General features: G+C 34.4%; 1 protein-coding gene across 1 annotated transcript; it reads left to right on the top strand.

Annotated features, from left to right (window-relative positions):
- Nucleotides 1-406: 406 nt before the first annotated feature.
- Nucleotides 407-10,569, top strand: LOC137385888 (tripartite motif-containing protein 2-like). Its single transcript, XM_068072485.1, has 4 exons — nt 407-522; nt 1,880-2,083; nt 3,973-4,133; nt 10,392-10,569. The coding sequence occupies exons 1-4, from the start codon at nt 477-479 to the stop codon at nt 10,566-10,568; spliced, it is 588 nt and encodes a 195-aa protein (XP_067928586.1). The 5' UTR covers nt 407-476; the 3' UTR covers nt 10,569.
- The last annotated feature ends 3,214 nt before the right edge of the window (nt 10,570-13,783 follow it).

Genomic DNA, 13,783 nt, shown 5'->3' with positions numbered 1-13,783 from the left:
ACGGAGTCTGGAGAGCACTAGAGAGCATTGCTAATTTCACAGCTGGTTGAGCACAGGTTTCCTATATGGCTCACCCCCTTTGCAGACCATGTAACAATAATATATTTTTTTACAACCATTGTTCATGCCAATTGTTGCAATAAAGCCATGTGTTCATATGTAAGCCATAGCTATATCAGCGTGCTTAACAATGCTTATGATTACGCATTTAGATGGGTTGTTGCAATGTTTCTCAATGACGTCTAGTTTATAAATCTGTAAAATGTATTTATTTTTGACACTTTAGATCAGGTGTTTTTTGCTATCCCCGATTGTTTATTTATTGACTGCACATTTTTATTGTTAGTCAAAAGGCTGATGTTGATTACCTGGTTTTCTAGTCAGACTTTACTCGTCCATCGGCTGTCATCACGGATGAGAAAACTGGCCAATTGTTTGTAAAGGACGATCGAGTTATAAGGTGCTTTGGACCGGATATGGAGCTGATCAGCTCATTTCCCCCTTTTACCCAGCAACTGTATGGTTGGTACATAGTGATGCTATTGGTATAGAGTTGGTATATAGTGATAGTATTACTAACAAGGAGAGTTCAATATAGAGTTGGTATATAGTGATAGTATTACTAACAAGGAGAGTTCAATATAGAGTTGGTATATAGTGATAGTATTACTAACAAGGAGAGTTCAATATAGAGTTGGTATATAGTGATAGTATTACTAACAAGGAGAGTTCAATATAGGGTTGATATATAGTGATAGTATTACTAACAAGGAGAGTTCAATATAGGGTTGATATATAGTGATAGTATTACTAACAAGGAGAGTTCAATATAGGGTTGGTATATAGTGATAGTATTACTAACAAGGAGAGTTCAATATAGGGTTGATATATAGTGATAGTATTACTAACGAGGAGAGTTCAATATAGAGTTGGTATATAGTGATAGTATTACTAACAAGGAGAGTTCAATATAGGGTTGATATATAGTGATAGTATTACTAACGAGGAGAGTTCAATATAGAGTTGGTATATAGTGATAGTATTACTAACAAGGAGAGTTCAATATAAAGTTGCTATGTAGTGATAATATTACTAAGTTTGAAATTAGGAGAGGTTTTTGAGAATAGCTGTACAAATTTAACCTTTACTTATGCTGCCTCTTCACACGATATAACATCTTAGTTTAATTAATACCATTAGTAATTACATTAATTACATTAATTAATAACATTAGTTAATACTTTTCTTGACATACAGAGTGATTTCTATCATATGGTGCTCCAAATTTTCCAGTCGTCGCAATTTTATAGTTATCAGTAAAACTTCTGATAGAATTAAAAGTAAAACATATAATAAATCTATATATTTGATTTGGATTTGCATTGTCTAAAGTAAATTAGAGAAAATTCTGCTGTGCATTTCTGTTCCTTATTCCCTTACCAATGCCATTCATTCCTGAGCCAGAGTTTCTTTCACCTGTTTTTTAGGTGAAGTAGCCATGATAACCTTCTTTTAGTGATTTCTTTTCTTATATCGGTTTTTACTTAGAGTTTTAGCAATTAATTGTTACAGCGTTTTATATAATATATTTCCTCAAATGCTATATGTAATTATTTAGAGTATTTTCCATTGCTTTTTTGGCATAGGAATGAATTAAGCAGCTTGTAGTATAATCCTATAACAAAATAAATATTGTTTAATTTCAACATGTAAGACACGTATTGCAACAGGTTGACTTCAAAATGTATCAATTTACAATGGAAAGCATGTACTGTACACGCGGCAGTTGTATGGCTAGCTGACTGTGTAGTAGTAGATGTACTTACGAAGCTATAATTTTAGTTTATAGTGTATAAGTTTAAGCTACCATAATTACTAGGATTGGTGATGACCTCTGATAACCACCTTCTTACCATGACCCGCTGTGGCAATGGAAAGGCTTTGCAGATGAATCCGTCTTTGCTTAAGTATACCTTTCGTGGACATCTCGTTGCCGTCATACCGCTTCAACTCCCCCTGCTCATTAAAAGCAAATTGCGATTCATGGCGTTATCTGGAAATAGTCTCTACATATCTGACCTCGGTATGACCTATTACTGCTTATCTTCATTAAGTTTAGCATGGTTAACACGGTCTTCACTTTCTTTAGTTTCATTCCATCATGTCTATGTATTTGCCGATTTAGCGAATCTTGTCTTGTCATGTCAAGTCATTAGTTAGAGATTTATGGGTCCAAAAATGTAACCTATTCAATTCATCCACTCATATCTGAAGCTCTGTAAAATAGCTGTTCAAATTTTTAAATGTTTAGGAATACATAACAGGATGACTTTGTGAGAGCATTAACAGCGTGTCGTTTGTCAGTGTCAAATGTTAACGAGTTTTGAAGTCTTCAATAGACATTAGTGGTGAGTAACGCGAGTAGTGGTGAGTAACGCGAGTAGTGGTGAGTAACGCGAGTAGTGGTGAGTAACGCGAGTAGTGGTGAGTAACGCGAGTAGTGGTGAGTAACGCGAGTAGTGGTGAGTAACACGAGTAGTGGTGACTAACACGAGTAGTGGTGAGTAACACGATTAGTGGTGAGTAACATGAATATTGGTGAGTAACATGCAGCATTCACATAGTCAAATCTTTTTGCATGGCTAGTTTTTTTGTAGTAATAGCTATTGTTTTGCAAAAATAACTGACATTTAAAATGAGCAGATGCATTTTTAAAAGAAAATCTTTTAGCTAGATGATCAGAATAAATCATTATTGTAGTTATTAGAACTTGACAGTCAGAATTTTCAGGTCGAGATGATATCTGTATGAATGTGAATTTGACAGATTCATTCCTTCACTGATAATATTCTGTCTTTACTCCTTTACTGATAGTATTCTGTCTGTATTTGAGATACTTATGGTAATTGTTATAGTTTATATGGTAATTATCATATTTTATATGGTAATTATTATAGTTTATATAGTAATTATCATATTTTATATGGTAATTATCATAGTTTATATGGTAATTATCATATTTTATATGGTAATTATCATAGTTTATATGGTAATTATCATATTTTATATGGTAATTATCATAGTTTATATGGTAATTATCATAGTTTATATGGTAATTATCATAGTTTATATGATAATTATCATATTTTATATGGTAATTATCATAGTTTATATGGTAACTATCATAGTTTATATGGTAATTATCATAGTTTATATGGTAATTATCATAGTTTATATGGTAATTATCATTGTTTATATGGTTATTATCATAGTTTATACGGTAATTATCATAGTTTATATGGTAATTATCATAGTTTATATGGTAATTATCATTGTTTATATGGTAATTATCATTGTTTATATGGTTATTATTATAGTTTATATGGTAATTATCATTGTTTATATGGTAATTATCATATTTTATATGGTAATTATCATTGTTTATATGGTAATTATCATTGTTTATATGGTTATTATTATAGTTTATATGGTAATTATCATTGTTTATATGATTATAATTATTATAGTTTATATGATAATTATCATTGTTTATAGGGTAATTATCATAGTTTATATGGTAATTATCATTGTTTATATGGTTATTATTATAGTTTATATGGTAATTATCATAGTTTATATGGTAATTATCATTGTTTATATGGTTATTATTATAGTTTATATGGTAATTATCATTGTTTATATGGTTATTATTATAGTTTATATGGTAATTATCATAGTTTATATGGTAATTATCATAGTTTATATGGTAATTATCATAGTTTATATGGTAATTATCATTGTTTATATGGTAATTATCATTGTTTATATGGTTATTATTATAGTTTATATGGTAATTATCATTGTTTATATGGTTATTATTATAGTTTATATGGTAATTATCATTGTTTATATGGTTATTATTATAGTTTATATGGTATCTATCATAATTTTCTATGGTAACTACGTATCTAGGTGCAAGTTATGTCTATTGGGTTGATGCTACTACTGGAAAGTTAGTGGATGTGATTGCTGGCCCTGGGGAGAAACCCGGTTGTTTCACAGAACCTTCCGGAATAGCTTGCGATTCTAATGGAAACATTCTTATCGGTGACAGTCGCTCCAATCGGATACAGGTAGGTTGCCCTGTTCATTACATAATGAACTCTTTTGATCTACCATCCTAGTCAGTTGATCCTATCAGAGTTGCGCCTGTACTTGATTTTCTTTTTGTTCATCGACATTCATCACATTCGGCAAACACACCTTTTAAAAGCTACTCATGGCTAGTGAACTATAGTCATGAATAATCAGTTTGTGCATAATTATTCGGCCAAGCGGTGTACAGCGCGTCGGTCTGCGATCTGGGGTATTCGAGTTCAATTTTTGTGCCTTGCATGGGAATAGAACTCAGAATTTGATGTGGAGAATTTTTTCTCAACACTTTTAGCTTGGCTTCAGACAGACAGACAGACGGGTGGTACGACTTTATTATAGTTAAGATTAGCTTATTCAGAGCTGAATTTCACAATCACCTGCTTACCGTAAAGCTTCTATTTGAGTGTAGCCTTTATTTGAACGCCACCTCTAACAGAACGCTACTATAGGGAAAAAATTGAAATACAGCAGTATCTTATATTTGAACGCCACCTCTAGTAAACCGCCACTACAGCGGGCCCTCGGATTACAATGATTCGGTCATACGATTTTTTGCCCTACGATGTAGAACACAATGATTTTTCGCTTTCTTTCAAATATTTTTCGCCATGCGATATCAACGGGAATTTCACTAGATAGTATAATTTGGCGGTCGGTGTGCTGATCAGGTTCGAATAGCAAATATGTCGATACGCTATTTGCCGAAATCCGTCTAGCAATGAATGAAAGAGAAACGTTGCTTGATCTTGCTACGTTCGGCGTTATTCATTATCAGTTATTGTGAAAACAAACGCGAAAACAGTTTGATAAAGTTCTAGGAATAAAAAAGTTGAAGTTAGGGAAAGTTGAAGTGATATAGTTAACAATACATGCTAACATGTTAACATGCTAAAACTTAGCTGCAAGTATGTGCTTAGTAAGTTAAATTTGACGTTCATGTTATATGCCTGCCATGAAGGTAAGACTCTATACGGTATGTTTCTTTATTTTACATTGTACTGTACATAATACATTGCAACGTTACATTTTTTGCAGATCATAACCACTAAATACTACAGTTACCACAATAGGTAACTATAGTTACTAAGGTTAACATACTATTTGGTTACTAATTTTTAATATGTACAGCACTTATATAAAATTTTGATGATTTTTACCAGGGGGTGTTTGCATTAGATATCTACTATGGGTTGCTATAACCCTCTATACCAAATTTTCACCTCACGATGCCAACTATGGAACCAATTAAAATCGCATGGCGAGGGTCCACTGTATAGGAGAAGGTTGCAAAATACAGAACCACGCATTAATTTAACGCCAGTTCTAATTAACCGCCATGTTGACATTCATTGTTTGATCCTTATGAACCCATAATCGAAAGTGATCAGTAGAAATCTCTCCACAAAATGGTACCAATTATGACTAGGTTACATCAATAACAATCTTTTTTTTGTTGCTGTAGTGGTTGCCATGGTTTCAGTGACGGTGTCCCTGAGAAAACGATTGCTGCAATCATCGGAACTGCACTCTGATTCAAAGTCACCCAGGTCTAAATCCAACCTATTGTTCTCAAATTTGTTCCCACGCTGGTCCACGACTTAATCTGATGACTTTAAAATGTTTTGATTAACGATAAGATTATTCTTCAGAAACAACGCACAACGTAGTATCAGCTACATGTATGTTGTTACGGCATATCAAAATCTGCTTTCTAACGCCAAAGTTTTCCGTATTTTCCTCAAAACTTTGGAAGCTTCATCATTGCAAAAAAGTAATAGTTGTATTATCTAATTTGTTCAACACAAGGTAGTTCCTTATTTAACTGGGCCAATATTTCGATAAATATAAAAAATCGTTTAGCAAAAATACTGACGCCAACAGCATTAATGTCGCTCTGCTCTTCTCAAAATTCTGCTTAGCTAGTCAAAAATTAAAGCGCCACCCTTTATTTGAGCATCACCTCAAATAGAACCCCACTATAGGGGAATGGCGGATGTAAGCGCTCAAATAGAGGTTTTACAATTCTATAACTACTGCTAACCCATTTAGACTACACATTATGAAATCCATTTGTGTCTTTATATCATGGAGCATTTTTTCATGCTCATTGGAAAGCGTGTACAGTCCTACCTCAACATAGGAGCTTAATGCATTCTGGGACTGAGCTCGTATGTCAGTGTTCTCATATCTCAATGCAATATTTCTTATGTTATGTTCCTAATATGTTCCCGTACAATGAGAAGCCAATTAAAAACAAGATATTACATTGGAATTTGTTTTTTTAATTATTGTAATTCAGTATTTACGCTCACAAAGTAACAAATACTTATTTAGGGGTTATGATCTGCAATAATATGTAACATTATTATGTGCAGTACTATACGCAATTCCTACCTTAGGGACAGACATAGCGGCTAACGGCGGTGTGAGAGAGACTTGACAGCAATATGTTCGGTAAACGAGACTTTTGTGACGCTATGTATGATGTGAATAGCAGAACGGATTAACTTGATATGTTGAGGATTGACTGTGTGTTTTAGCCTTTTTCTAAATACAGTATGAAATAGTGTGCTAAATATGAATAATTTTAAACTAAATTATAAATTGGTTTTCATATCTCTAGTTTTATATACTGCGCTCGATGACAGCCATGTCAAGTTGGTAGCATTTTATTCGTTTGCTAGTCAGTGGTTTGCTTGTAGTCTGGAAAAATAACTCATTTTATTAGCCTTCAGTCGGTTTAAAAAGGTGTTTAGAAAGGTTTGGTCTTGAATACTGTAGAATACATGTATAGCTCTTCCTACGTTTAACTCAGGGGTCAGCAACCCACAGCTCTGGAGCGTCACTTTCATCCCCTCACTGCGGCTCCCTCTGACTTTGGGTTTGCTTTCTTTCTTTTACCTTTTTTTACCATATGCCAAGTAATTAATAAAAATATAGAAGTTTTATCACTAGATTTTGTAATGTAATTTAAAAAATTGTAATTAAGGTGATAAATCAAACATTGTCGCTTGTTACGCGTCGTTATTTATGCACCAATAAAATCGCCAAAATTACACTAGCCGGCATGATACTTCTTGATTTTTTTACCCCAGGTAGGCAAACTATGGCGAATACTATTAAAGGAAAAGTGACAAAGAAAAATAGAACATTTAATGCTACGTCGGCTGATTCGTTTGCTTTCACTGCTGATGAGACTGGTTCACCAGTTTGCTTAATATGTAATGAGAAATGTACGCTTACTCACTGTAAGCTCCAAATTACAACACAAAGAAGAAACGTTGCACATTTTTAAGTAACCTTGAAAACAGCGTAATATTTTCATGTTACGTTTGAGTTATTATTAGCTATTTTATTGTTTTTGTCAAAATGTAATATTGTTTTTTCAGTAGTTAAATCAATGACAAGTTATGGCATGTATAAATATGCCACACGTTTTTGTTTTATGATGTAAACATGGTATAAAAGCATTAAAAGCTAAACTAAAACCTTACATGTAGTTTTTTTTTTAAATTTAAATTATCAAAGGGGGTTTGTGGTTCCCACTGCGTTCTTACCTGCGGAAAACATGTCCAAATGGCTCTTGGACTGAAAAAGGTTGCCAACCCCTGGTCTAACCTCTATCTTCGACCTATGTCATGTTTCATAGTGTCAGCTAGTATTTTATCAACAGTACATAACAATTTGAAATTCTCACAATATTAGAAGACTGAACCTGCGGTCTTTAGATTACCCTACAGGATGAAATTATTCGCGGAGTTGAATTTCACGGGAATTGTCTTTTCATGCATATTCGCGGACTAAATTATTCGCGGATGAACACATTCGCGAATACAATAATCCGTAAAAGCAGCTAGCAATAGAGTAAAACATTCAGTGCGTATACCACGTGGTTAGGTTTCTATTTAGCTAAAAAATTTATGTCGATCATGCTAAGCTATAAATTTTTGACTGAAATTAGAGGTTTTCATGATTATTCATTGATTTTGAGGCCTTTGGTGAACTTACAACTTGTGGTGAGTTATGAGTTTTTTCAACATAAAGAACTGCAGGAGCGATTTTTGCGATTATGACGCCGTGCCCAATTCCGAATAACTGTGACAACCTTTGAATAATTTTGTAAAGAAGTGTGATGCATTGGCAATGGGCTTAACTCAAAGCCCTGGTGATGATTTTAAAAGAGCTTAGAACTCAGCTACATTTACTAACTCTGCCTAGCGGCTAATTTTTAATTTGATGTAGTAGTTATTCTCCCTTGTGTTAAAAATACAACCAATTATTCGCAGATTTTAATAATTCGCGGAATTGACAGTTTGCGAATTATCAAATCCATCGAGTGATTTCATCCTGTAGGGTAGCTATTTCTTCACTCAGTTTACCATACACACCAACTCAACCATACACAGATTTTTGTATTAACAATTAAAATTCTCCTGGCTTTTTAATAATATATTATATAGTATATACTGGTATACTGTACCTGGTATAGTATATACTGGTATACTATACCTGTTATAGTATATACTGGCATAGTGTATACTGGTATAGTATATACTGGTATACTATACCTGGTATAGTATATACTGGTATACTATACCTGGTATAGTATATACTGGTATACTATACCTGGTATAGTATATACTGGTATACTATACCTGGTATAGTATATACTGGTATACTATACCTGGTATAGTATATACTGGTATACTATACCTGGTATAGTATATACTGGTATACTATACCTGGTATAGTATATACTGGTATACTATACCTGGTATAGTATATACTGGTATACTATACCTGGTATAGTATATACTGGTATACTATACCTGGTATAGTATATACTGGTATACTATACCTGGTATAGTATATACTGGTATACTATACCTGGTATAGTATATACTGGTATACTATACCTGGTATAGTATATACTGGTATACTACACCTGGTATAGTTAAGTGAGTATAGTATATACTGGTATACTATACCTGGTATAGTATATACTGGTATACTATACCTGGTATAGTATATACTGGTATACTATACCTGGTATAGTATATACTGGTATACTATACCTGGTATAGTATATACTGGTATACTATACCAGGTATAGTATATACTGGTATACTATACCAGGTATAGTATATACTGGTATACTATACCTGGTATAGTATATACTGGTATACTACACCTGGTATAGTTAAGTGAGTATAGTATGAGCTTGAATGCTAAAGTATGTTCACCATTGTACGTGTGATCGTCGGATGTCTTGAATTCTTATTTATACCATTACAAAGTATGGTGTAAACTGTCGAGGTTTAAACACTAAAATCATTATTATAAAATGTAGTATGCTAACCTCCCATAATTGCTGCTGTTTGTACAACAGTTTGTGTTCTTTCACCACCCCATTTCTTTAATAATTAACTTCACCGCTTTTACATGCATGATTAACGCATGCATTGCATGATCACCCGCATTACCATCGCTCGTATTACCATCGCTTGTATTACTATCGCTCGTATTACCATCGCACGTATTGCTATCGCTCGTATTACCATCGCTCGTAATACTATCGCTCATATTACTATTGCTCGTATTACCATCGCTCGTATTACCATCACTCGTATCACCATCGCTCGTATTACTATTGCTCGTATTACCATCGCTCGTATTACCCTCGCTCGTATCCCCATCGTTCGTATTACTATTGCTCGTATTACCATCGATCGTATTATCATCGCTCGTATTACCATCGCTCGTATTATCATCGCTCGTATTACCATTACAAACAACCTGAAGCCTTCATGCTAATGATATGTTTTAAGTTCATTCTACACTCAATTTTACCCATGTTGTTGCTGGCTGTTATGAAATGCCTAGTTGATAGCTTTCTGCTTCACCTGGCTTCTCATTTTGCGAATGTGTCTAGAATAGTCTACATGTAAGTTAATAAAAATCTGCAGATGATTCCTGTTTTTTTCTTAAACAGGCCCGTGTGAGAAAATGCTTTGGAAGCTATTGGAACCCATTGTGTGCTAATAGCCCATTTAGTGCTATGAACTCCCTGAGCACCTATTGGATGATGCTCTGTAGTGAAATGTAACAATGACTTTCAATACCTTGTTTGAGCATTAATTTTGAAATTTGTTGTTTAAATATTGCGTGTGAATAGAATTTACTTTGATATTATTTGCTCTTGCGATTGCGTTTAAAATATTATTTCTCAAATGCAGATATTTGATGGAGAAAGTCGTGAGTACAAGGGCGTGCTTGAGTGCAGCCAGAAGACCATAGTACGGCCATCCGCAATTTGTCTACAAGGCGATGATAAACTAATTGCTGTCAACTATATCTCTCATTCTGTCAGCTTTTACAGCATCATAGTTGAGACCTCCCACTTGTCTAAATGAGGCTCTTCAATGTTTCACTCAGTCTTCACTCATGTTTCACTCAGTCTTTACTCATGTTTCACTCAGTCTTCACTCATGTTTCACTCAGTCTTCACTCATGTTTCACTCAGTCTTCACTCATGTTTCACTCAGTCTTCACTCAGTCTTCACTCATGTTTCACTCAGTCTTCACTCATGTTTCACTCAGTCTTCACTCATGTTTCACTCAGTCTTCACTCATGTTTCACTCTGTCTTCACTCATGTTTCACTCAGTCTTCACTCATGTTTCACTCAGTCTTCACTCATGTTTCACTCAGTCTTCACTCATGTTTCACTCAGTCTTCACTCATGTTTCACTCAGTCTTCACTCATGTTTCACTCAGTCTTCACTCAGTCTTCACTCAGTCTTCACTCATGTTTCACTCAGTCTTCACTCATGTTTCACTCAGTCTTCACTCATGTTTCACTCAGTCTTCACTCATGTTTCACTCAGTCTTCACTCATGTTTCACTCAGTCTTCACTCATGTTTCACTCAGTCTTCACTCATGTTTCACTCAGTCTTCACTCAGTCTTCACTCATGTTTTACTCAGTCTTCACTCATGTTTCACTCAGTCTTCACTCATGTTTCACTCAGTCTTCACTCATGCTTCACTCAGTCTTGTATTCTAATATGGTCATCTGGTCTCTATTGATTTGTTCATAAATTAATGTAAATTCCTATTATTATTTATTTAAAATTGAAAAACATCTTCTGTTATATTTAGTTTTTTTGTTCTGAGTTTTTAAATATTGTATAGTTTTCGTACAGATGTCACTTTGAATTGATTATTCTTGCAGTCAAAAATACATTGGTATGCAAGTTTTGCAATGCTGTAATGGCAAACATTGTTCACTATTCTCGTGTAAAACACTCAGCTTGCATTCGCTTACAGACTATCAAGCGCGAGAGAAAAGGCTGGTTGCAAACAGTATTAATAACTTGTGTTGCATTCCAATATTTATGGTGGAGCTTGCCAACAATTTGAAAGATAGTTGACGTGTAAGACATCAATACAACTACAGGAAATAGAAGGTTACCTGTTTGTATTTGTCAGAATACGTGTAAAGCGTTGTTTGCGTAAACTTACGCTTCAGACTTTGCTTATGAACTGTAGAAATTGTTAGCTAAATATGAATTATTGTTTCATCTATACAGAAACAAAAAAGTGCTGCAAAATCTTGAAGGACGGTCATATGGTTATATTAGACAAGTCGTAGGATTATATTAGATCACCTAAATCTAATATAATTCTACGACTTATCAAATATAACCCTACGATTTATCAAATATAACCCTACGACTTATCAAATATAACCCTACGATTTATCAAATATAACCCTACGACTTATCAAATATAACCTTACGATTTATCAAATATAACCCTACGATTTATCAAATATAACCCTACGACTTATCAAATATAACCTTACGATTTATCAAATATAACCCTACGATTTATCAAATATAACCCTACGATTTATCACATATAACCTTACGATTTATCAAATATAACCCTACGACTTATCAAATATAACCCTAAGATTTATCAAATATAACCCTACGATTTATCAAATATAACCCTACAACTTATCTAATATAACCCTACGGCTTATCTAATATAACCCTACGGCCATCCATGTTCTCATTCTACGAATGGCCGTAAAATTCTTAATACATCCAGCATGAGAGTCGGTTACTTTCGGAAGAAGAATTCTACAAGTTTCTCAGCATGCTGCATTTGACTCCACGGTGTTATTGGCCAACTGACCAAGCCTGCAACAGGTCTTCAGACAGTTTTTCTCCGCCTTGCCGTTCAAATGTACTATGAGTGTATCAATAACTCCTGTAGTAAATTTTCGCAAAATTTATGAAAAAGACTCCCATCACTGAAGCGAAAAAAAACTTACTAAATGTTGGTTGCAGTGAGAAGGGCCAAAGAGAGGATGGGAGCACAGGCTAAAACTGTACTAGCGAGTCAATCAGGTTTATTTATCCAACTAAAGAATTCAAATTATGATGTGTTTCAACGGTTGATGAAGACTAAGACGCTTCCTGGAATAAATACAAGCTATAATGTGCCCGCTAAAATAATTATAAGGTACCTGCTAACTTGCACTTATGAGCAGAAAATCCTTTGAACGTCAAGAATGAATTTTTGTTGGTTCTTTGTTTTATTATTAACCCTTTTCCTATATTAATTTATGTATTACAAAAATGTAGCCAAATATTTACATCATGTATTTAGTTGTAAATAGCGTTTTTTTAATGTAACTACCGTTTTGACCTACAAATTTCAACTACTTGTAACCACCAATCATATGTTGTATTTGCTTCGGCTTGCTTATATAAACAGTTGTTTTTGCATTTGAGAAGCAGTCGAAATTTGGCTAGTATGGTGAGACATACTGTGATATAATAAATTTATTCACGTACAACACATCTTCTTGTGTAACTTAGACAGCTTGGCTTAACAGGTGTGCTAGTATATACGCATTCTGCTACCAGCTGTTATATAGAGTCTGATTTATCGGCTCTTGTCGGAGTTGCGCTGGTATATACAGTCTGCTATTGCTGTGATATATAGAGTTTGTCTTATTGGCTCTTCCTGGAGTTGTGTTGGTATATACTATATACAGTCTGCTATCGGCTGTAGTATATAGAGTCTGTATTATCGGCTCTTGCTTGGGCTCTGCTGGTATATATACAGTCTGCTATCAGCTGTAATAACAAGTCTGATTTATCGGCTCCTGTTGAGGTTGCACTGATATACAGAGTAGGATAACGGTTGTGGCAAATAGAGTCCGAGTTGTCGGCTCTTGCCAGGGCTGCATGGCATATACCGTCGGTATATTCAGTCTGCGATCGACTGTGAATCAGTATTAAAGGCTTTTACACTGGTAGTGCAGGAGGTGTACTTAAATAGGAGGTGCTTAGGCTACCATAACCAAGCATCACACTGAATTACACTACCCCTAGAATAGCCAAGGTCATTTATCAGCGTAACAATTTCAGCGCCACCTTGAACCATGCTCCATGGTCACGCCCCACTTTATAGTAACCTATAGCAACACTGTACAACATTTGATCTCAATGAGCTTGTGGGTGCTTTTATCCATCCCTAATCTTAATCTGTGTATCTGTGTATGTATGTGACCGCCTTATAGAACGGAACTGAACTGCATTGATATGAGTA

This window comes from Watersipora subatra, chromosome 1 (genome assembly GCF_963576615.1).
Source record: "Watersipora subatra chromosome 1, tzWatSuba1.1, whole genome shotgun sequence".
In the NCBI taxonomy this organism is placed as follows: domain Eukaryota; kingdom Metazoa; phylum Bryozoa; class Gymnolaemata; order Cheilostomatida; family Watersiporidae; genus Watersipora; species Watersipora subatra.
The sequence above is the reverse complement of the archived record's forward strand: the minus strand, read 5'-3'. Positions and strand labels throughout refer to the sequence as shown.

What these genes read in the sequence shown, in the direction of transcription:
- LOC137385888 (XM_068072485.1), top strand. Translation starts at nt 477, where the DNA reads ATGGAGCTGATCAGCTCATTTCCCCCTTTTACCCAGCAACTGTATG. An exon ending in TCTCTACATATCTGACCTCG is followed by an intron (nt 2,084 to 3,972) that starts GTATGACCTATT and finishes CTACGTATCTAG; the next exon opens with GTGCAAGTTATGTCTATTGG. An exon ending in GTCGCTCCAATCGGATACAG is followed by an intron (nt 4,134 to 10,391) that starts GTAGGTTGCCCT and finishes TCTCAAATGCAG; the next exon opens with ATATTTGATGGAGAAAGTCG.